The 24,133-nt window shown below is 45.0% G+C and overlaps 1 protein-coding gene across 1 annotated transcript in view; it reads right to left on the bottom strand.

Annotated features, from left to right (window-relative positions):
• Positions 1–24,133, bottom strand: part of ABCA1 (ATP binding cassette subfamily A member 1) — a 97,669-nt gene that overhangs the window by 19,949 nt on the left and 53,587 nt on the right. Inside the window, exons 8-25 of the mRNA XM_080362069.1 lie at positions 20,704–20,790; positions 15,931–16,171; positions 15,228–15,367; positions 14,420–14,536; positions 10,108–10,296; positions 9,051–9,256; positions 8,782–8,958; positions 7,974–8,196; positions 7,394–7,615; positions 6,588–6,792; positions 5,931–6,044; positions 5,284–5,455; positions 4,604–4,735; positions 3,940–4,079; positions 2,792–2,929; positions 2,047–2,267; positions 1,507–1,579; positions 753–955 (exon numbers count right to left, since the gene is read on the bottom strand). Of these exons, the coding sequence (XP_080218195.1) occupies positions 753–955; positions 1,507–1,579; positions 2,047–2,267; positions 2,792–2,929; positions 3,940–4,079; positions 4,604–4,735; positions 5,284–5,455; positions 5,931–6,044; positions 6,588–6,792; positions 7,394–7,615; positions 7,974–8,196; positions 8,782–8,958; positions 9,051–9,256; positions 10,108–10,296; positions 14,420–14,536; positions 15,228–15,367; positions 15,931–16,171; positions 20,704–20,790 (3,000 nt within the window). The remainder of the gene's footprint in view (positions 1–752; positions 956–1,506; positions 1,580–2,046; positions 2,268–2,791; positions 2,930–3,939; positions 4,080–4,603; positions 4,736–5,283; positions 5,456–5,930; positions 6,045–6,587; positions 6,793–7,393; positions 7,616–7,973; positions 8,197–8,781; positions 8,959–9,050; positions 9,257–10,107; positions 10,297–14,419; positions 14,537–15,227; positions 15,368–15,930; positions 16,172–20,703; positions 20,791–24,133) is intronic.

The raw sequence follows: 24,133 nt of genomic DNA, 5'->3' as shown, positions 1-24,133 counted from the left end.
CCCATGTCAGTTCTCACATACAAGGTTTTTCCCATGTGTCAGATAAAGACCTAGTTACTACATTTGGGGAAACATCCTGCTCCTAGTCTGACAGTGCTCATGCTCCTGTTCATGCTGGAATATGCACCTCTGTGGGGTCTGTCCCACAGAATCTCCTAAACCAGAAAAAATAAAAAAAAAATTAAAAATCAAATTGCAGATAGCAGCCAAGGCCTTCACAGATGTGGGAGGACCTAGAGGGCAATCTCAGTGAGTGACATCACCACCTTCTCAGCTTCCCTTGTTTTTAAAACAAAAATATATTTCACATAAACGGGATGAAGTGCATGGTACTTCTGTGATAAAAAAAGTGAGACTTGTCAGTTGTAACACAGCCAACAAAGAACAAACCCTACAAACATCCCTGGCAAAGGTATGCAGCTGTGAAGTATGGTCTCCAGTACTGAAATATGTGTTTTCAGTTAAGTGCAGCACAAAGCATCCCTAAAAATACCCCAAAGTTGTTTACCTTAGAAGCAAATTGGGGGCCAGCCTTCTTCAGATCTGAGTGAAGTGCAACTGAGTACAACAGCCCTGTCTACACTTGTTCATACTACATTTCAGTTTTTAATGCACACTTCTGAGCACACACTTAAAACAGGTATGAAGACAATCCATTTTGGAGAGGAACACAAAGCTCCATCTTGTTCTTATTTCTGCCATGATTCATTTCGCCTAACTTTAAGTCAAAAGGCAACCTTCAGCACACTTACCTCCTCCAGGGTGGTTTCAGAGATGCCGTAGCTGGAAATGCCAAGATCAGAGAGACGGTCATCAATTTCATGGAACAGCTCTACAAAAGCTCCCTCTTTAGCAGCCTTGTATGGCAAGACATAGGTTAATTCATGACCAATGTCCTCCACCAGCCTGGCCTCAGAAACATGCTTTGTAATGAGATTTGAAATTGCAGAGACATCTAGAAGAACCAAAAGTAAAACATGGTGTTCATCTTGTTATTCATTATGTGGAAAGAAGAGCCAAGTCTGGAAAACCTTATCAGAGGAGAAAAAAAAAAAGGAGGGAAAATGGGACATCTCTGGGAAGCAGACTTTCCATGGAAATAGACTGTTTTCTTTTTACATTTAACACAAGCTTGGATGAAATCCTGGACCCAAGACTAGCTATTCTTTCTACTTGCAGAATTTGGGAGAGCTTTTACATGCTTCTGGCAATACTGCAAGTCACTGACGTACAATTCTCTAGCAAACATTACATACTGCTAACAGGTCTAGCAATTATTATATATAATCATTGGATATTAAATCTCAGGACAGCTTGAACCCAAAATGACTCACCAAAGAAAAAGGTTTTACTACTTAGAGATTTTTAAATACCTCCCCTGTGAATTTAATACTTGTCCCCAGATTGTGGCTACACAGGGGCAAGAGGTTAAGGCAGTTGTCCAAGGTCAAAGATAGAGCCATGTCAGCAGGAAGACTGAATCTTATGTTCTTTTCCAAGCCTCACCTATTGTCAGTGTATCACTTTCATGGTCACTGCCAAGGCCAGCGTCAGAGCTGCTCTGGGAGACACTGTCATCCTGGGCACAAAACAGAAGACAACCATTGGTTCCTGCTGTTTAATCAAAAAGGGGCCCACCATATGCTGCACTCTAGGCAACTCCAACCAGATGTTGCAACATGCTGGATACTCCACACAGGAGTCAAAGTAACTGTGACATACCCCACTGCAAAGGGCTGAAATACAAGAGGTCACAGTTACCGAAGTGAGTGTTACAAAAGCGTGCGTTTCACCTATTCTGTATTTCTCCAGTAAAATTTGGAGCACCAGCATTGAAGGAAACTATAATCGAGGTGTATGTCCCATGCAACAGTTTAACCAGACATGATCTGGCATGGTACCTATACAAGCAGGTAATGCTTCTTGTGGAGAATAAGGGATTTCTCTTTGAGACATTCTACAGTGTAGAAATCTTACCTCCTGCTTCCCATAAACCTAACATTTCATGAAGGAAGAAGGAATATGTGCAGGAAGGGTCAGCTGTACCTTTTTCAGATAGGACACTGTGCTGCTGCTGTTTCGACAGGAGCTCAGAGAGGAGTCCACATCCTTCTTGACCAGGGTCAAATAATAGCCTGTTCCCAGCTGGTTCTTCAGGAAGAGGGAAGAGCCAACACAGCAGAGTTTGCCATGAGAAATGATGGCAATCCGGTCCCCCAGAATGTCTGCCTCATCCATGTGGTGCGTGGAGAGAATGATAGTGCGGCCTGGAAGAAAGCAACAGAAGACACTGCTGGTAAGTCAACCATTCCCATGTTCCCAATCCAAAGTCACAAGCCATGAAGTTGGATGGGAGGTTGATGACGAAAGCGCAGGCTCCTTTGAACAAGAAAAGCAGTACGAAAAAGGTTCACAACTGCTGCCATGGGTTTATCCTCCCCACTCTCTACAGGTCCTTGTCATGCTCAGAAAAGGCAGATTAATTTCACGTCAGAAAGGCTGGCCACACAGAGAACAGGACACTGCTGCATACCAAGGGTGAATTTCTGACTTTAACTGCCCTTGTAACCCCATGAGGAACTTTGTTCATGAGCTCTGACATGAACAGGATGAGAAAGGTACACAGATGAGAGATCAGAACACCCTTGTTCTGCATAGTCTTTGTTCCTTCCTCAGTGCAGGCAACAACAGATTTGCAAAGCCACATTGCTACTTTGAGAACAGTCACAAATCAGGTCAGTTTTCGTTTTCCATAACACATTCATTAGGAGTAGAGAAAAAGACCACATACCTTGCCGATACTTCAGGAGCAACTCCCATATCCCTCTGCGAGAATAAGGATCCACCCCAGCTGTAGGCTCATCCAGAATGACAACCTTGGAGCCACCAACAAAGGCTAAGGCAACTGAGAGCTTCCTCTGCATGCCACCTGACAGGCACAAGAAGAAAAAGAGGTGTTCAGGCTGATGCAGAGATGAGAGGAACAGCAACAGCTGCAACACAGTGGGTAATGAGCTCTCTAAGAGAAAGTAGAATTGCATACTGAGAAGACTAAGCACTTCTACTGTTTCAGGTTTTCAGGGCCCCATCAACTTCAGGATAAGGGATAATTCATCTGGATGGTTTTCTCCCAGTGAAGTCCAACTCTCCTTCTACTGCAGAAAATCATGCCTTGCAAGCCCCTCAATAAGAGAATCACACTAGCTCAACAGCGGTAGGTCACCAACTTGGAGGCCTAACCATATTTGAGGATCTGAGGCACAGGTCTCCAGAGCCTGAAGCTGCAGAAATAGGTCCCCAAGATACACCACTCCTGTGGAAGTGTGCCAGATACAGCAGCAAGGAATTATATTACACTCTTCAATACTGAAGTCAACCTATGGCCAATTGTTCTCCCTTCCCAAGATCAAATGCACAGGTTGTGCTGACAGTTTAGTCAAAGCAGTCTCAGTCCCCCAGCTATCTGGTACAGACTAATACAGGAATCCTGCCACTCCTGAACAACAGGGAGGAACTCTCCAGGACACTCATTGAACACAAAGAAGTCAGCATAAGAAATGCACATATGGTTCACAAACAGCAAGGTACTTGAAGATTATGGTTTAAGCCACTCTCACCTAAACCCATAAAACCCAAACACATCTGGAAAACATATCACATGTAGCTGAACTATGTCATGATGGAAACAAGTACAAAATACTCAGAGAATGTGAGTGACTTATGGCCATTAGACAGCATAAGATTGTGTAAGATTGTTAAATTTTGTAAGACATACTGATTAGGTACTTAATAACTGACTTCCTTAAGTGTTTAATCATGTGATAGTTTATACTTAATTGGTGGCCCAACCAAGGTCCATGATACAGGTTCTGTGAAAACCAATAGAGTTTTTCTGGGGCTGAGGAAGCAGCTGAGAACTGTAAAAGCAGGTGAACCTACCAGAGAGTTTGTTTGTCCTCGCTTTCAGTTTGTGGGGTAAACCAACATCCATTGCCATCTGCTCCATCTCCTCTTTCACCTTCTTTTCTGACAGACCTTTGAGCCGAGCATAGAACCAGATGTGCTCCTCTACAGTCAGCCTAGGGAACAGGAGCAGGCTTAGGTGACAGCTGAGAGCATCATCCTAGGATTCATCCCTTGCATCAGCATTTCAGCAGGCATGTTTTGTTTGCTCAGGAAAACATATTTTAAGGCTGAGGTTTCAGGAAGGAGCAACAGACTGGGTGTGCTCAGCTTGGGCCTGATTTCAAGGCGTCGCCATTGAGCGTCAATGTAAATAATCCCCCTTAAACGGTGCTTGACCCCAAACATCCCACATCACTAGGCACTGAAGAAACATTTGGCCTAATTCAGTTTAATAGAGCAGATTTCTTCAAAGACATGAGAAAGATGAAAGTGTAGGCTCTTGATGATAATTCACAGGCACATATAAATGTGCTAATAAACAGAATGTCCTTGTACCAATCTCAAGACATCCCACTGTCTCACACCACACACACAGATAAAGATAGGACTGTTGTAACTGAAAGCACACTACTGTCTCCTAAAGAACCCAAACATGTGTTGGATAACACCAGCCATGCATTTCAGAGATGCTACTCACAAGTCAAACAGCACATTGTGTTGTGGACAGACACCCAGGTTCTGCCTGATGGTGCTGAGCTCGGAGCGGATATCTTTGCCCAGGATGAAGGCTGTACCCGAAGTTGGGGGAAATAAGCCCGTCAAGATGGACCTGAAAGACAAATGCAACAGATAAGCAGGTTTCACTATGAGGAAGTTGGCTGCTTCATATGCCAGGATGGATGAATGAAGAGTGGGTAGAAGCTGAGCAGAACTCCCACATCAGGAAAGTAGTCTGAGAAATATCTCCCTAACAGATTAAAAAGATCAGCTCCAATGTTTTTAACAGTGATCAAAGCACACCCACCTGACTCTGACTGAAGGAAATACCTTTTCCTCTAAAAGTCCTTTCAGTCCCAATCCATTTCCTTACACTGCTAAGTCAGAATCACAAGTGGCATTACTAAAAAGTGTTGCCCCTAGATTCATTCAGCACAGCCTCAACTCGAACTACATCCCGTCTCAGTCCCCTGTATCTGTGCATCTTCTGAGGCAGCTGCACAACTAGGCTAAGTCAGCAGAGCTTCACTGAAATCAGTGGAGTACCCTAGTCTGCAGCAGCTCCCACACTGAAGTTGTACCACTACCTCTATAATATTGATAAGAACTGCAGTATTCAGTCACTTTCCCAACTGTCTTAAAGCATTCCTTTGCTCTTACATAGTAGTGGTTTTCCCTGCTCCATTATGTCCCAGAAAGGAGGTGATTTGTCCTTCATAGAAGTTCAGTGTGAGACCATCTACAGCAACTTTCTTGCCATCACGATAAACCTTGACCAGCTTCTGGATGGAAACACCAAGGCTCAGATGCACAGGCTCTTCCTCCTTGCAGACTAGAAGGAAACAGAGCAAGGGAGAGAGAGATACAATAGGTTTTAAGAGCAGCTGTGTGGGAGTTATAACAAACATCACATTTGCCAAGTATATGGAGATCCAAGGAGAAATGAGCTATGTGAAAAACTGACCCAATTTCTTCCTCAGGGACAGGAACCTCCATGAAAGTTGTCCTTTAGCTCTTTTCTCTCTACTGGGCTCATTTGGAAGTTGGAGATCTTCAGTGTGAACAGGGGTTGGCAAAAATGAGAGGAATTCTCAACCCCATGAGGCTGGAGTACCCACCTGCATACAAGTGGGCAAAGTGCCTCAGGTTTACCTGGATACATGCATCTGATCAGCATACACAAACTCTTAAAATAAAAGGATGACGATTTCACCTTAGCTATGCCAGTCCTGCTATCTTTGGACTCTACTTTCAAAAATGCAGACCACAACACTACATTATGAAAAGGCTCTGTCCCCTGTACTCACCTTCTGAAGGCCCCTTCTGATCAGGATGAGGGTGCCGTCTCTCCTGTGGTTCCTCACCAAACCAATAGGACTTTGTGAAAGGAAAGTACCAGGGCCTGGGAATCCCATACTGGCCTGAAGAGAAAAGCATTACATGAGCCTGATTGCATCTGTGCTTTTTCTTGTATTAGCTTTTAAGACAAGAAGGGAAGTATTCCACCGTCAGTAAGCATCTAGGTTAGGCAGGACTCAGTTCTTTCTTGACCAAGACTTTGCCAGACTTTAGGGGTAAGAGACATCTCCTTTCCCAGGTTCCACTTTAAGGTTAAAAGCCCTGTGCTGGAAGGTGCTAAGCAGCCACATGTGGTGCTGATACTCTCAACTCCACCCCTGCAGCAAGGTCTGTGGCCTCAGCAGTTCAGAGAAGGTAAAAGTTGAATTGCAGCAAAGCATCTGGCACTAGCTCAGCCACCACCATAATGGCACACAGCCTCTGTGCTGGGTAACAGTCATTGCCATCTGTAGTAACAACGTTGCTGTGATGCCGGCCTGTGATTTTCCTCTGTGATCTTTCTGCAGCTTCACTTAAAAATGGGCCAAATTTGCACCTTGGTAAATGAATGAAAGGATCTATTTGTAAGTGTGAAGACCTAATACTCCCTCAGAAGCACACCTCACCTGGGAAGACAGACTCAATGTACCAGGTCATGACCCCATATAGGAAGGTGTCAAACAGCATCATGACAGCAGATGTGGTGATGCTAAAGCCATCTTCTTCCAATGGGCTCTCAAAGAAGTTGTCCCACTGAACACCAACTCCCTGCTCCTCAAACAGTGCAAAGTACTCACAACCGAAGCCAAAGGCTACTGGGGACAGCAGGCTCTGCAAATGAGAGGCATGAATATGCATTAAGTTTTTGACAACTACTCACCAACTGGGCAGCTCAGCTCTAGCACAAGGCTAAGGGACACAGTTCAGAAGCCTTATAGAAAAAGTCAAAGGTCCCAAAAGCATGACCTTATTTGCAGGAAGAGAGTGGCAGACTCTGTGGTCATGGTTCTAGCAAGCAAGCAAGGCCTGAAGTCTCTGCTGGACCACCACCCAGAATTGTTTGTTTCCTGGCTTTCTTTCCCTTGCTTTTTGGACTTTTATGCAAGGGAAGAGATCACTAAGAGCCACCCTCATCAGAAGTCTTGTGCAAAGGCAGCTGGTTCCTTCAGCCTGCATATCTGGTGCTACAGCATCCAAGTATACAGAGATCAAGGCAACTCAGTCTAGCTGAATTATCTCCACTACCAAAGCCACCAAAAACCTCCCAACAGCTCCTTGCAGGTTGAGTCAACCTCTTCACCAAGCTCAGCCCTGATAGCCTCTTACACTGGAAAATTATCCTCCTATTGCCACCACCCCCCTTGCTATCAGTGTCCAGCTACAAAGCTGCCAAGTGGTGAAGGCCCAGTAACGAAGGCAGTTAAAGACTTACCGCAAAGATCTTAAGTGAGAAGCTGATATAGTCCTGCCAGGCAACACAGAGCACGTAAGGCAGGTACAGTGTGAAGTAGACAATGCCCCCACAGGCAGCTGCCAGGTTGGCCCTGGAGAACACAGTGCTGATGAGGAAGCACTGGAGGATGGTCACAACAGCGAAGATTGAGAGGAAAACAAACACCACACTAGGGTCACTGTAAGGCAGCAGATTCCCCACCTGGGAGGAGAACAACAGGTGCATCAGGCTTTGAAAGGGCTCTCCAAGGTGGCTCTAGTACAAGCAGATCTGCATAGCTGGCTGCTCAGGGGAGGCTGGGCTTGCTGCAATTGGCACAACAGCCTTCCCAGATGTGGGACAGTATCAGAGGAACCTTTTCAAGAGCACTGAATCTGCTACAGCCTCTCCTTGCTGTTTTCAGCTGCTTAGGTCTGTTCTGTTCTAAAATCCTGTTTCCAAAAAGTTTATGGTCAATGCACACTCACTTGCTCCTCCCCAGCATGTCAGTGCAGACCACTGCTTAGCAGGCTCTCAGGGCTCTACATTATGCTGACGCAGACAAAACCAGCCAACTCACCTTAAGGATCAGCACCAGCAGGCCTGCACTCATCAAGAGAGGGATGAGGCTGCTAATGAACCAGCTTAGCCAAAGGATGCCATTGTCAAGTCCCATAATCCTCATCGTCTCCTTCAGACGGGCTTCCTTCTCGTATACAATGCCCTTAATTATCACAGCCACTGAGTAGATCCAGGCTAGAGTCATGAAAAGAGGCATGGAGCGGCTCATAACACGCAGAAATCTGAAAGAAGGAAGGAAAAGGGCCAGGAGGACACAGTGAGAAACATCACTGAGACTTCAGGTACCACTCAATGGCCACCAAAGCATGGTGACATCTAAGACTTCACTGCACAAACTAGCTGAGGCATAGAGTGCAACACAGGAGTAGTGTCTCAGTATGAGGCTAATGGGTCTAAAGCACATCTTCAGCCTGCAGTGGAAGCTGGAGTTACAAATGTCACTCAGGGTAAGAACAAGTGTAATGACCTGTCTTTCCCAGGGACTGCTCTCAACTGTCCTCTTTCCGCTCTCCCATGCCTACGTCTCTGCTTTCTTCCCAGTGCTATTTTTTCCTGTGTTGGGTCTACAGATATGGTCATATCTCAGCAATCTACTCTGTATGTGAAAGTCCTGTACAGACTCCTTCTGGAAAGGACTCTGCAAGTCATTACATATCTAAAGCCTCCATACAAGTGCCCCAATTCCAGGGATTAGGAAAACTAAGGAGACTGCCCCTGCTACTGATAGTAGGGATAGATACTATGTCTGAGGAGTGACAAAAGTCTATGCCTTCCAAGGGAGCTTTTGAAGCAGCCTGCATACATACATGTCATCCACATAACATGGGTATGGCATCTGCTGCACATAAACTCCTGTCTTTTTCTCCGTGCCTGTCTGCACTCTGATGATGGCCTGTTCTACCACATCCTGCAGGTAGGCAAAGCCTCCCCAAACATAGCGCATGTCCTCAAAGGGGTCAGCACGTGGACCAGGATCCCAGTACCTGCACCAAGGGAACAAGACCTTTCCGTTAGAAATCCTCATCACCAAATCCCCCATAAGAAACTGTTCATAAAACAGCATGTCACAACTCACCCATCCTTGATCTTGTTAGTCCTTTCCACGTTATCAATGTCCATGCGTATCTTGTATTTCACATGTTGAGGGAGCTCTATGCTGTTAGGAGCTATTTCAGTGAAGACTATGCCTGCCCAGAATCTCCTTTCATCCAGAAGCTCCAAGGACTTGTTTATAAGCCGGACTTCTGTAGCCACAGGCTCCAGTTTGTCCAGGTTGACACACTAGACAGGGACGGATTTGGAAGTGTTTATGGGATAAGTAACCAAAGCAGAACACATTTTGTTTACATTTGGGAGGGAAAAAAAAGCAGAACTCTGCAATGGTAATGCCACACCTGAGAAATGGCTGCACTGACAGACTACTTTGCAATAGCTCATGGTACCCCAGACAGCTGCTAGAGAAGTCATTTTTCCTGCTTGTCAAAGTTATGTCACTGAGGAATATCCCAGCAAAGGTATTTTCTAGACAAGAGATTAGATAGCTTTGCAGTACTAGCTACAGAACCCCATCCAAGCATTGATTTCCATAGATAGTCTTATTTTCTCTGTTACCAATAAACTAGATTCAAACTCTCTAAAAATTAGTGGAGAGACCTGAAGGCTTTGGACCAGGCACCTACCAAGCCAAGGCCTGTTTCTGTTTGCATTCACCTGCCAAGATGACCAAGTAAAAAGTAAAACAAATTTCATTATTTGCTATGTCTTCCTCAGCTTAAAGCAGCTACTGGCTTCACCATAGTCCTCAGCTAAAATCCAGACTGAAACACAAGCTGTTACACTGCTGAAGCAAGCAGCAGCTCTCAGTTGCCCAGCAGCAGCAGTCTGGGAAACTATACGCAATGGCCAAAGCAAGTGCTTCAAGAACAAGGCCTACAGTTAAGTTCCTACACCGATATTTAGTCATAAATGATATTTTCTAACATGTTGTGTGCTCTGCCCTACTAGCACCTGGTTGTTTACAGAAAACAGACTGAGGAACATCTATCTTCCCTTTCAAGGAACACCCCATTGCATGAGTGAAGATGAAGCTGCTGGCCTCCCCCAACTCCTTGCCCACACTAGCAGGATCTCACCTCCATGAAGCGGGAGATGGTCTGGATAGCCCGGTCTGTCTCATTGAAGGCGTCCACCCAGGTATACACTGAGCCATCTGCTGTCTCAAAGTCCTCAGGATTGTTTGACAGGAAACGGGCAATGTCCTCCACTGTCCAGTTGGAAGCTGGCAAGTGCAGGTCCCAGAAAGCTTTGCTTTTCAGCAGCGTCTGCAGATATTTTGTTTTCAAAGGAGAAATAATGTTAGATCTCCTCTCTCATAATGAAAACTAGTACTACTGGGGAAAATGCCTTTTTAAAAGGTGCAGGGAGTGGCCATCTGCCATACTGAGGAGATAATCATAGTGGGGTACTGGTTCTTCTGCTCCCATTGCAAAGGATGGGCCTCTTCTCTGCAGAGCTACACCATCAGACGTGCTTTGCAGGTTGGCTGGCTGCCTCCATGTCCTGTCACCCCTCTCTCAAGGAGAGGGCAGCAGAGATCCACACACAGCTTTGCACTCTGCACATGCAATCCAGATTTTGCACAGGGAGTGTAGAGGGGCTGTGGCCTGGCTGGAAGCTGAACTGTCACAGCGTGTAACAGAAATACCAGCACAAGAGCCTGAGTGGCTATTCTTACATATTTTGCTGTTGTGCCATCAGGGCCAACTCAAGCAGCCCTGTATAGCCATAATGCCCTACCTCCCTGTTCTTCTATCTGAGACAGTGCTTTATTCACCTAGTTTAACTGCTAGCCTTCTGAGGGTGGGCTATTGCCCCACTACGTGTGTGCACAACACCCCACACAAGTGCAGTCTAGGTAGAAGCACCTGGCATCGAAGCAGAAACCAGTCCTCTGGGCACACAATGTATGGGCAAACAGAAAGGGAGCATTAATTGTAAAGGACACAGTCAAACTTAAGCAGGGGAGAGAAAAAAAAAACAAACCAAAAAGGCTGCACAAGAGAGAAAACTGTAAAAATCCTAACCAATAAAAACAGGAAATGGATTTCCTGCCAGAACAAAGAATGAAACAGAGAGGTGAGGAGCTTCCCCATGATCCCCTGTTACCAGCAAACTAGAAGGTCACACAGTTACAAAAACAGCATTGCAAACTAGGAAAACAGAACAGGCCAAGCTGGCAAAGTAAAACATGCAAAAGGGAAATCCAAACAAAGAGGCATTGGCTGCGTGGTTCCCTCTTCACGTGTGGTTTCCCAAGGCTGGCTCCATCAACCGTCCCCAGCAGAAAGAAGACCACACCTCCAGGGAAGGGGCTCACAGTCTTACCATGTTCTGTGGCAACATCAACACTACTTAACTCCAAGGACACATGTTTCCCTGCCTGAAGTTAGCAGCCACATTACCATCAAAAAGGGCCAAGCAAAGCATTCGCCTCTCCTTCAGCGAGAAGCAACAAGCCAAATAGATTGCACAACCGAGGAAGCTGGGAAGTGATGATCGGTCACCTAGCAGCATGGTAGCCTCAGCAGCTAACAGCAAAGGACTGAACTCCCCCATAAAGTCAGCCACAAACAGGCAACTAACTAAATTTCAGCCTATTCACATACAAGTGATCTACACTGCACCTCTAAATTGAATGGACTACTGCCTGCGAGCTGCCCAGGCATTGACATTGAGGTACTTGCTTGTGTGAACTGCAGCAGGTGACAACAAATGAACCCCTGCTACTGCATCAATACAGGAGACCAGACTGCTGGGATGATCAAGAATTAACTACCAGAGCCAGCAGTGTTAACAAGAGGCACAAAATACAAAACCAGAAAAACCTCTGGGTCATTTAAAAGAAAAATAAAAATGCAGCAACATTCACTTTTCAAATGATATGACTGCAAACCAATACCTAAAACCCTGACTTCCTGTCTGCACTCTCTGCAGCAGACAGCTACATTTTCAGTTGCTGGCCCTGATTCTCATTTCCCTGATTCCAACATCTACAGAATTAACATTCATAAAGCTAACAGAGGCACAGGAATGATGAAAATTATGTCTCTGACCCTCTAGTACGTCATGTTGATGGGGAAGTGCAACAGTGCAGGTCAGAAACTAGTCAGTACAGCATCACATTGGGGTAAACAAGGAAAGAACTTAAAGGCTCAAAGACCTGAAGAGATCTCTGTGTAACAGCTGCACTATGACACCCAACCAGCTGCCTTGCAGAAAAAGGAGGGAGAGCTACTCTACAGCTGTTTCTATTGCGTTATCCTAGTTTTGTATCACTGTGCTTCTGATGATATCAGCATGGAGTGCAAAGATCTACCCCTCAGAGATGCACCTGAAGGAAGCAACAGTGAAATGTACTACTTAAGCAGATAACGCCACAGTCATCCAGGTCTAACACCAAGCACAATGCCCCAGGGATCCAAGAGGCTAGTAGAAAGCATGTCAAATCTGAGCAAGACTGTGGGAACAGCAGGATGTGCAGTTCCAGCTAAAGGGCCTTGGACAGATTATACAGAAGTATGTTTTTTATGAGTGTAAGAATTGATAGCCCAGGCCAGTGAGAATGATATCTCGGGTTGGAAAACCACCCCTGTATGTATGATATGTGAATGTCCTTGGGCCTGGTCTGTGAATGAGTGGGAATGTAACTGAAACAAACATAACGTGAGTGTGGTGTGTTTTAACAACAATTATTGGAAAAACGTCTTATGTAACATCTTAGTGCAGGCTCGTATCTGTAAATCCTATGAACTGTCAATGGCTAATAAAGAGGGTCTCAGCCTGGCTCAGATCACTGCTCTGCCTGGCTCTGTGTTGCTTCTTGAACAAGATCTCTGTGCACACATCTTCGTCTGTGTCCCAGTGTGCGTCATTTCTAGTCACCGCACAGGACTCCCAGACCCTCCTTCATGGTCTAGTATGCACGGCATGTTATAAAGTGATCAGCCACAGGGTGATGTTTGCTCTTTTCCCATGAACACCCAGGTATTTCTAAATTAAGTATACCATGCAACTCCAAATCAAATTTTCACAACATTTGTGCTATACCGCTGCCAGGCATCTAAGTTCAGCTCTAGCATGATAACCGTTCAAGTCCTACTGCACTCAATGGGGCACGAAGCCACCTGGCACCTTCCAGGATTTCATCTAGGCATAAGAATCCCACAATCACTGTTGTCCTGATTTTGTTAAAAAACAAGACTGGTTCTCTTTCAGTGATTTTTCTTTCAGCTAAGTTCTTCTAGGTGGCTGTCCTTTTCTGAGTTTTAACCTGCATACTTTTCCTAGGATGCCGTACTTGGTAACAACTGGTTAGGGTTGGAAGGGACCTCTGGAGATCATCTAGTCTAACCCACCTACTAAAGCAGGTTCACCTAGAGTAGATCACACAGAAATGCATCCAGGCACAACTGGAATATCTCCAGAGAAGGAGACTCCACACCCTCTCTGGACAGCCTGTTTCAGTGCTCTGGCACCCTCAAAGTAAAGAAGTTTTTCCTCGTGTTCAGATGGAACCTCTTGTGCTTTAGTCTGTGCCTGTTTCCCCTCATCCTATTGTTGGGCATCACTGGGAAGAGTCTGGTCCCATCCTCTTGATATCCAGCCTTCAGGTATTTATAAGTATTCGTAAGATCCCCTCCCAGCCTTCTCTTCTCCAGGCTGAAGAGAGCCAGTTCTCAGTCTCTCCTCCTAAGAAAGATGCTCTTGGCCCCTAATCATCTTTGTAGCTCTCCACTGGATTCCCTCCAGTAATTCCTTGTCCTTCTGGGGAGCCCAGAACTGGAAGCAGTACTCTAGATGTGGCCCCACCAGGACAGAGTAGAGGGGGAAGATAACCTCCCTTGATCAGCTGGTCACACTTTTCCTAATGCACTCCAGGATACCATTGGCCTTCTTGGCCAAAAAAGCACATTGTTGACTCATGGTCAACCTGTTGTTGACCAGAACTCTCAGGTCCTTCTCTGCAGTGCAGCTTTCCAGCAGGTCAACCTGCTTTGCTGCTATCTTGAGAGCACTGTTGTGGAGAAGTGCACAGCACAAGGAGCTGAACATGTCACCAACCTCACAGGTCCTCAGTTTACAAAAATACCACAAGCCAGCTACTCATACCACATTAGTGCAACACTGGAGAAAATAACCCATTTCCTTTCAGAAGACGACTAGTAACGTGTTAAACCTGCACTGCCTCCATTTGCAACAGGTTGTTACAAGAAGAATGGAGTATCAAGCATAATGCAAGACAGGTACAATCACATGTTTCAAGAAGGTGTCCCATCCATAGTATTTATCTGCCCAGCTCAGTACTGACAGATCATCTAAAATAAACATTTCATCACTTATTGCAGAAGATGACAGTGGTGATTCTGGCAAGGACAGCATACTGACCCGAACGAGCTCCATTTCCTGACTACTCTCCATCAACGTCCAAATCTTCGGGCTTATCTCCTCCCACATCCCCCCGAGGTCACGAAACACACCCAGCTCCTGGAATGTCCTGTTCACCTGTTGGTGAAGTGGAGAGGAAGGTTATTTCCAAAAGCTGGCAGAGATCCACTGCAGGCTGAGTGGGTGCACTGACCTGTCAAGTAAAGTACTGAGTGTTGCTTATATGCAAACAGCAGCTCAGCTTCTGTAAGGACCAGAGTAGGGAAAATAAAGTGCACTTGGAAGGAAAACAAAAACAGGGTGTGTGGATGCCTGTGGCTGAGTACTGCTTTTCAAGGCTTGGTGGAGAATGACTTTGCACTGGAGATGAAGGGCACACAGAGGCAGCCACTCCCCACATGCTAGAAGAGTCTTGCTGAGGGAGCCTGGGGAATTAGAGATCACACTAGGTAGACCACAATAGGAAATGATTAAGGATCTGCTGACCAGCCTGCAATGGAGTAGAGGAAGGACAACCTCAAGGTTGATCAATGTCTTCCCCACTCCCATATCCCACATCAGAAATGTAAAGCCTATGGATAATCAAAAGGCACCACCAGGAAAGCTTCCAGTCAAGTCTAGAAAAATTGTTCAGCCTGGCCTTCTTCCCTTGAGCCTTCAACAGCAAGTACATGGGATGCAAGAGACTAGGGAGGCTCTGCTTGCAAGCAATCCTTTATAGGCTTCTGTTTAGGTCCAACTTAACACAGAGCAACTAAGCCAGAGGACATAGATCATTCTAAATATCATAGGACACAGCTAGAGTTACCTCAGTCATGACCTTCCTTATGGCTGGTGTGTCTGGAGTGTACAAGATCTTCCCAATCAGCAAGGGTTTCAAGGCCCTCCAGATAATCCTGGAAAGTGGGCTGGATTCCAGGTTCTTCATCAGTTCATTGCAGTAGGGTGCTGAGGAGGAAAGGACAAGGGCAAGGAGTTGAACAGCATGGTAACAACTGCAGAAGGCAAAGGCATATGCCCACTTACATGGACAGTCACAGCTGAAAGGACAGCATTTATCAGACAACAAAACCCCTCCTCTACTGCAAAGGTCCACAAGAAGTCCCTTTTAGCCCAAGTCTCTGTGATCTGCCCAAACATGTAACACCCAGGTACCCTCCAGCTTTAAGAGTCACACTGCTAGTTGTGCACCACTCCCACAACCCCACTGCAAGGCAAGAGCAAAATTCATCCAGAAGAGGCCAGATTTTCAAAGGCTGCACATGACTGTTCTCCCTCTCCCCCTGATGAAGATCCACTGCACAGCCTTCTGTGGACTCTAGAAAAGGCCCTTGGGAATCCTTCACATGTTGATATCCTCACTGGATATGCAGAAGGCAGCACGTGCATGCCTTTTTGAAAGAGCAGAAAGTACGCAGTCCCTCAGGACCATCTGCCTTCAACCACAGAAGTTTGGGAAACACTAGCAATGACAACCATGAGACCTTAGGCCATACTAGAGTTACACTTACTTGTGGAGTTATCATAGAAGTTAGTTACATCGTCTTCTGTGCTGTTGCCTCCAAACAGTGCTTTGTAATTGTTATCCTCATACCAGTTGAGGGATTTAATTTTGAGCCCTCCACCTTCAGGATGGCCACACACAATGCGTGACACAGCCTGGTAGATCTGCGTAGAGGAATTTGAGGCATTCACGTTGGTCAGGAACATCACCTCTTGCCTCATGTCGCTCCAGCTCTTCATGCTCAGCAACTGGAGGAGGAGGTGGGAGAGTGTTAGCAGGGATAGGAACAGGATTAGCAAAAGGAGAAGATCTTGCCACTCTCCTTCAAATCACACATCTGTTTTTATAGAGACGAGAATCCCATTGAATACAACATCAACAGTAAATACCAGGGAAAGCACATTTCCCCCTGTCACAATGTAATAGAGTGGGAAATCTCTTCTGTGCATGCACAAGAAATGTGCCCTCACCAATACTTTACTCTTAAGTTTTCTCCTCCAGTGCTGTGGGTGGTTCCTGCTCTCTCACATGGAAGCCGCTTCTCCTGGTTGCACACTGCCCAAATTGTAGTGGAGCCCCTTCATGCTGGGTGGGGTGAATTGAGTCAGAAGAGGGAGTAAGAACAATTCAAAGTGAATGCAGCTCATGGGACACAGTCTGGATGAGCTGCAGGCCCCAAGCAGGGCCACCTGGCACAATACCACCAAGGTCAACAAGTCCTCATTGATTTACACCATGCAGCCAGTTTGACCTCCTAGACTGGTACTGCTTGTCCCTGCCCCATCACCTGCCTGACCATTGTAAACAGCATTCCCAGAAAACTCTTGAAAACAAGCCCACCTGCAGCCTGGAACCTGATCACAGCATGTGCTGTACATGCAGCCAGCCACAGCAAGGAGCCTTCTGCCCAGACCCTGACATGAGGCTTGAGGTGATTACACACAACTGCCTGGGATGACAGATACCTGCAGACTCATTTGTCTGGCATGAATATCTACCTGAATATCACTAACAAAAACACTGGTTTTCAGCCTGAGACACTACAATACTGCAAGTACTCAGAGGCATGGCCAAGCTCACTGTAACAGAAAAAGCAATGCTCTTCCATGAGCACTGGTTTCATGCTACACTTGAGCATTGCTCTCAGACTCCCTGTCTGGAGATACGGGAACATCAGCAGAGATATGCCCATACAGACTAAGTCTGTTTATCTCAGTAACCTCTGTGACTGGGACAATAAGTGCATGTTAGGAAAAAATAAGTGAAGGGCAAGAACGTAGGATACTTCCAAGTAACTTTCCAGCTTCCATGTATTTTCAGCTCAGGCAACTTCTACTTCCTAATCCTCAATGAATTTCTTCCATGGTAAACTGGAGTTTTGAACATCCACAAGTCTTTACCATCTGACACATCACTGGAAAAAACCACCTCTTCCCTTTTTCTTAACTTTGCTATGGTTAGCTGCATTTGGTGCTGTGTTTTTTGCACTGGAAGACACAACAAACATTCAATTTTGATCTCTTTTTTCCTGGGCCACTCAACTCTATAAGACCTATGTCATATCACCAACTTACCTCTTTTCCAAGCTGACAAGTCCCATCCTACCCCAATATTCCTTCTGTGAAAGTCATTCCACTTCTAAATATCCTAACTGCCCTTCTCCAAACTTTTTCCAGTTCTGCTACCCCCTTTCAGAGAGGAAAGGCCTAGATCCGTATTCCATATTGAAAAGGGAGACAATCCACTGTTTTATATTGTGTCATAGTAACATTTATCTTATAGATGGTTCTCCATCCCTTTTAAAAATCTTTCCTAGCATTTGATCTCATTGATTAACTGCTACTGAAATACCAGGTGACATTAACTTGGATGTTCTTCTTGTGATGCCCAGAACAGCAACATGTACTAATAAGGGCAAGCAGAGCCACTTAGACACCTATTTGTAATTGCTCGTCAGTTGCATCTCAGAGGCAAATTTAGATGCTGTGGCCTAACTGCTCTGTTTTCAGAGACAATAACAGCCAGTCAAAGACCATCTGCCAGTCTGGCCCACTGTGTATTATTGGTTTTGTCACCTTTGTTTAAATACAACTCAGATCATCAAAGTCTAGGTCAGCTGGCAAAGTCAGCCAGCAAAAACACACAAAGTGATGGTGTGCTGGAACAACTCAATCCAAATTCAACCAAGAAAAGCACACCCAGAGTCTATGGCCTCACACTGGGAGGGCAAACCTGACCCTTTGTGTTCATTGGTAGCACTGTGTATGCTTTAGATGTGCCAATATCTGGACAAAAATTCTTGATGTTAGACAACAGCTCCTATGTGTCACATACACAAGGAGCCTCTATTTTTAGCTGCCTGAAAACACATGACACACTGATATGATGGAAGACAGCTGTGAGAACAACTAAAGCCTGGAGATTCAGTACATGTGTCCAGAGTGACGGCTTCAAGTGCACTTTCATTTCCTCACCACTGTCTTTGTCTGCTCCCTGGTGCCATTCCATCTGTCTCCAGAGGTCCAGGGTAACTGACCAGACACTGGCATCATGGGATATGAATGAAAAAAAATGCCACACAACAGTTTTTGTTGGTTACATATGCTGATGTGGATTTTTGGATTTTACGATTCTTCACCTAAAAGGCCACAGCTGCATTTTTGCTGTAACAGTTTGAGTGTCCAATTCAAAGGGACCCCCTTGGGGAGTTTCTGGTACCTTAGGTAAAATAACTGATTTTTTTTTCCTCAGCAAAAAGTCAACTGCTTTAGCTAAATTATTATAAGCTCCCTAACACTAGCAGAGGTACACAAATAGGAAGTGCAGCGAATTCCCATGAATATATGAGTTGTTAACCATCCTGCAGAGAGACTGCATTAGGAAATACTTTTTTTTTTTTTTTTTTTAACACATGGTTTTAGAACAGTTTGAGTTAGCTTTGTTTCCTCTTCGGCAACAGCAACTTACATTGACATACAGAGCTGCTCTGTTCACAATACCAGAAACAAGTATTTCATGTGTGAAGGGTTACTGAGCTATTTCTTCTCCCAGACATCAGACTTGGCTCTCTAAGTGTTTCTTAACAGTTGCCCTTGCTCTTGGTGTTAGTAATCTGCCATCCCAGGTTGATTTAAAGAGCCCAGGGACACAGATCAAATCAATCCCCATACTCTGAGACAAATATTTTGTTCAGGCCATTCTCTAATTAAAATTCCTTACTAGAAAGGCTCCTAGACATGGCACAAACAATAGTTCTCTCTACCCCCTCAAGCTGCTGCCCTTCAAAACAAGGGAGCAAGTACCTCCTTTTCACACAGAAATCAGCCTGCCAGACAATAAGAAGTAACTTTCGGTCAAGCCATCTGGAGCAGCTCATGCTGTATGCAGAGGAAAAAGCTGCCTTTGTTTGCACAGCAATAGGGCAGAATAAAAGGTAGTCCTACCCAAAACAGCGGCCAAGCAAAAGGCACATTACCCTGGGACATTTTCAGCCACATCAGCAAACTGAGTATCACATGGTTTCAATTATTTTTATCCCAGACACAAAAAAAAAGGCAAGCTTAAGTGACGTAACAGGAAACAGCTGTAATCAAACTCCGAATGGCAGCGTCCCTGCTAGAAGCAAGAGCTCTGCCACAGTCTTAACTGAAGCTGATCCTGGAATCACCTTAATTTAACTGTAAATGGGACCTGGCAGTAGGCTGTGGGACTCGGGGAGGGATGTGTGCCAGGAATTGTTGGCTAGCATGGTGCAAGCTCCCAGCAGCCGCCCCTCGTGGGAGTGGAGCGCACGCTAACCTGGAGTGACCCAGGCTGCTGCTGCCCGCAGAGGTTACTGCCGTTCACAGCACTGAGCTCCCACTCCGATGCAAAGACAGAAGACCAGGGAAGGCGAGAGGAGGCAGCAGCATTGTTTAGTTTAGACGGCTGCAATTTCTGCTTCAGGGAGAGAACATTTTTGCCTAGTACCAGCACTTTAAAGTCAGAGCCAGCCAAAAAGCAAGTGAGATAAGTTTCTGGCTCAAAAAAACACACCCAAACCAAAATAGTTTTGAACTTTTGACTCACACAGAGATTTTTTCTTAATCTATCATTTCACCTGCAAAAACAAATACTTGCAGTCTCTATGTCACTTTGCCTCTGTAAATCACCGCTTATGTTTTGCCAGAGCCTTTCCTATCCATTGCTCTGATGCCATTGCACTAAGTGCCCCACAAGGACCACAAAACTACCTCCGCCCCAAAAAGCTAGTTAGACAAAGAGGAAATGGTAGCCTATAGCAACTAACTTAGATTAGAACAGCCACAGCACCTCTTCCACATGCCATACCCTCACTGCACCCAGAGACCCACAGATACAACCAAGTAGCAATCCTGACATGGTTGGCAACTGAGTGAAAAGACTAGGAGGCAAACCTTCACATTGTTTGCAAGGCACTGCTAGGCAGCAGATGTATCACAAGCCCAGCAGTTGTGCTACTTCTGAGAGGGTAAAATACACAGAAAACATCTTAAGTCCTGCTCCTCCCATGAGGACTCAAACTTCAGCCACACATCTGAAAAACACCTACAGTGTTTGTAACTGCAAGTGTCATGGGGTTGCAAAGTGTGGGCTGCCCCTACTGACACAGGGAGAACAGCTGTAGGATGGGGGAAGTTTGAAAACAAGCCAGGGATTTGACTTTGAATTGCACCACAGAGACTCACACTTCTTGTACTCAATTGCAGGCTAAGACGGCAACCACGGCAATGTGTTCTCCCGACACAAAGGTGCTCCTTACCTCTTTAACAAGCTTCCCAAGGCTCTCTCTCAAAACTTCCACGGTTTCTGACAGATCCCACAAGGAGGAATTGAAAGAAAGTTGTCTCTACAAGAAGAGAGAAAAGGAAACTTCAAGTCACTGCAAGGCACAAAGAAATATAACTCTTGTAAATATTCTTGTTAAAAAAGCAGAGTGAGGACTGTTTATACAGTAAAGTGCTTGATGGGGAAGACAGAGCTAGCTTTCTGTGCAACCTTAAAATATCCTGGGGGTCAGTGCCCTACAATGCAACAGGGACATCCCTTTCCTTCCTCACAGGTTAGTTATACAAATGCCATAACAACAACCATCCCAATGAAATGCTAAATACATGCACATACACTTATAGTACAAAGGATGGCTTGCATTCCAGGTCACAAAACAAGCTCAGCCTACAGGACAGCATGTGGACAGACCTGAAATCCTGCAAGCCAGTGCCAAGAAGGGAATGTAAAGTCTACAAGGGAGGAAAAGACCAGTTGGTAGACCCAAGCTTTCAGTGGGACTCCACAGATACCAGCTCAGATACTGAGAACTCCTGCTGTAGTGTACATCCCATGATGCTTTTTTTTAATCTAAACCTAGTGCATATATTAAAACAACCAGCTTCCATGAAACAGCTGACACTCACTATCACCACAACAGAAAGACTGACAGGTTTCCAGAACTGGAAGGCACAGCTTTCAGGAAACTCTTTGCTCTAGCACAGAGTCACAATGATGACAATTCTTTGTTTCCGGTTGGTCTACAGGTAACTGGTGGGCCTGGGTTTTGGTTTGTGGCATTCTTTTTCCCTTCTGTTGATATACCTGGATTATCTTGCATGGGAAACATTCGGACACAACCCCTCTTTCAAGGGAATGAAGATTAAAATAATTTCCTAAGATTTCACATTAGCAGCTACATGTTGCAGCATCTGAAAGCATGCTAAAGTTACAGCATTGTGACACACAGGGGAACAGCCAAGGCCCTTGATTTTGGAACATATTTCTGGGCTGAGGCTTTTTGTTTTCACATCATTTCCAGGGTAATTTCTAGAAGCAAAGTCTGGAGGCTTTCACTTGTTCTAGTTGATTTGCTAGAGGGTGATAAGACCTGGTCAGTGCCAGCTGGTGTAAATGGGCACTGCTCAACTGATCTGCTGAGGCATTTAAGACTATGTTTTTCTGAGCACACAAGCATTGCCTGCCCCAAAACCAGTTGCAAATTCAGGGCAAATCTCTCTAACCTCTATGGATTTCTAATAGACACAGTCCTTAAGGATCAGATAAATCAAAACATTTCATTAGGGTTAAAAATAATGCAATTCAATCTCCCACAAAGACCTTCAAGACATATTTAAAGAAATGCAGTCAACATATCAAAGGTACACATCTGCACTACAACTTTAGCAACAAGATGGGGTAGAAAGTCCTTGGTTCATGCATAACAGTACATGTGCTTGTTCAGCTCCATATACTTCGAGGTCTACATAGATTTGCATTGTTCACTGTACTCAGAAGTGATTCATCGACAGGGTGAATGAGATACAGTCTTCTGATGATGCTAATTCATTCAGAACAGTAAAGAGTCAAAAGCCAATTACAAATGATTAGTCAAAGGTCCGCCTGCTGACACACTGTTATGAAGGGCCAGCCGAAATTCAGTGCAAAGGACATAGGGAAAAGACAGTTCTACCTTAAGATACCCTTTGGTGGCTCTGAGCTACCAACTGCTACTCAGAAAGGGAGATCTTATTACAGTGATAAGACAGACCAACATCAATATAAATTCACAGTGTAATCCCCATTCTCAAGTACTATGTGGGTCTTTCACCTCTGAAGGAACACAAGTACAGAAAAAGGCTAGAAGTATGATTCAAGACAAGAATGGCTTCTGAAGGAATAATAATAGACTATAGTTCTGCCAACGTGACCTATAATGACAAACAGAGGCTATGACAGAGGTCTGTAGAATGAAAAGAAGGAAGGAGAATGGGAACACAGGATGACTGCATACTGCACCCCATCATACAGGAATAGAGGGCTTCCAGTGAAAAGATCAGCTTAAAACAAACCAAAAGAGCTACTGCACACACAACTTTGTCAAAACAGACAAATTCAGTAGATACTAAGCAGTGCTGAAGGTACTGGAAGTTCACGTGGGTTTGAGAAAGGCTTAAAATAATTCATTAAAGAAAAAAGGCTTAGCAAGTGCTATTAAACTCCAAGATCCCAGCAGCAGCTGAGAAAGGCTGAGTTGCAAGCTACCGAAGAACAGAACACTACACTGAGGAAATGCTACCATGTGTTTGTCCTAGCACTCGGGACACTGAGCTGAAGAGAACTTTGGTCTGACCCAGTATGACAGTCTTAAGTGATTCAAGAAGCTTGCAAACCTTATGTGAGGAGAACCAACCTATCCTTTCACAGCCCACCACCCTGACCATTCTTCCCTATCAAATTCACATCACTCCATTTCTCACAAGAACTTGTAATAATGCCACTGGTATGGTGGGAGTTTTGCTTTTTTTACCACCACTCTTTACACCCTCAGGCCCAGTCAGGGAGCCTCTCAAGTCATATCTCCAGAGACAACGACCAAAAAAAAAAAAAAAAGAAAAAAAGTGGCCAGTCTTCTTTGTACAGATGGGCATGTCATGAATTTCCCTGGAAAATAACTCTTTGCAGTGGCTCATTAAGTAGTTCACTACATTCATAAGAGTCCTCTAGATTCAGGGCAGCTCCAGTAAGATTGGTCCCACTGCCAAAGTGTCTTTCATCACTGTCTGCACTACATCTTCTTGGTGGGGCACAATGACAGGTTTTCCAGTGAAATGCTACAAAACATTACCTGTCCTTTCTAGGAACACTGTGGAAAGACAAAGTTCTAGCAGGTTTTGAACATAGCTGCCCTGTACAATTAGTGTGTTAGGGGCTGTCGAATTGTGCCTTCATCTGGACTTGTCTTTTGGAGCAGCCAGCATCACAATACTCTTGAGGTACAGACTGCACTGAGTGGACGCTGTGTGCTTATATGTCCATGCTACAAGACTCAAAATAGAGACAAATACTTGAGATGGCTGAAGTTGACTGTGTAGTCAAGCCAATCCTTGAATAAGTCCACCTGTCAGGCCCTGCTAGAAGAGATGGACAACTCTGTTTCTTTAAAGTGCAGAAGAATGCATGTGTTTTTAAGTGTTCAGAGTTCAGAACAAAATTCAGCCACTGTCGGCACCATGCAGGTGTTTCTGCTTAATGAGACCATTCTGCCATGTTTGCTTTGAACTAGTTATTGCAACTTTATACTGATCTTAGCAGAAACTTTACACTGAACTTTGCAGAAAAATCACGGGCTTTAAGCTTCTGCTTTCGTTTCCTCGAAGTCCCAAAGCACAGCTGCTTAAAAGCATGGTATAATTTTGCTTGAC

The sequence above is a fragment of the Nesoenas mayeri genome (assembly GCF_963082525.1).
Source record: "Nesoenas mayeri genome assembly, chromosome: Z".
NCBI lineage: Eukaryota > Metazoa > Chordata > Aves > Columbiformes > Columbidae > Nesoenas > Nesoenas mayeri.
The sequence above is the reverse complement of the archived record's forward strand: the minus strand, read 5'-3'. Positions and strand labels throughout refer to the sequence as shown.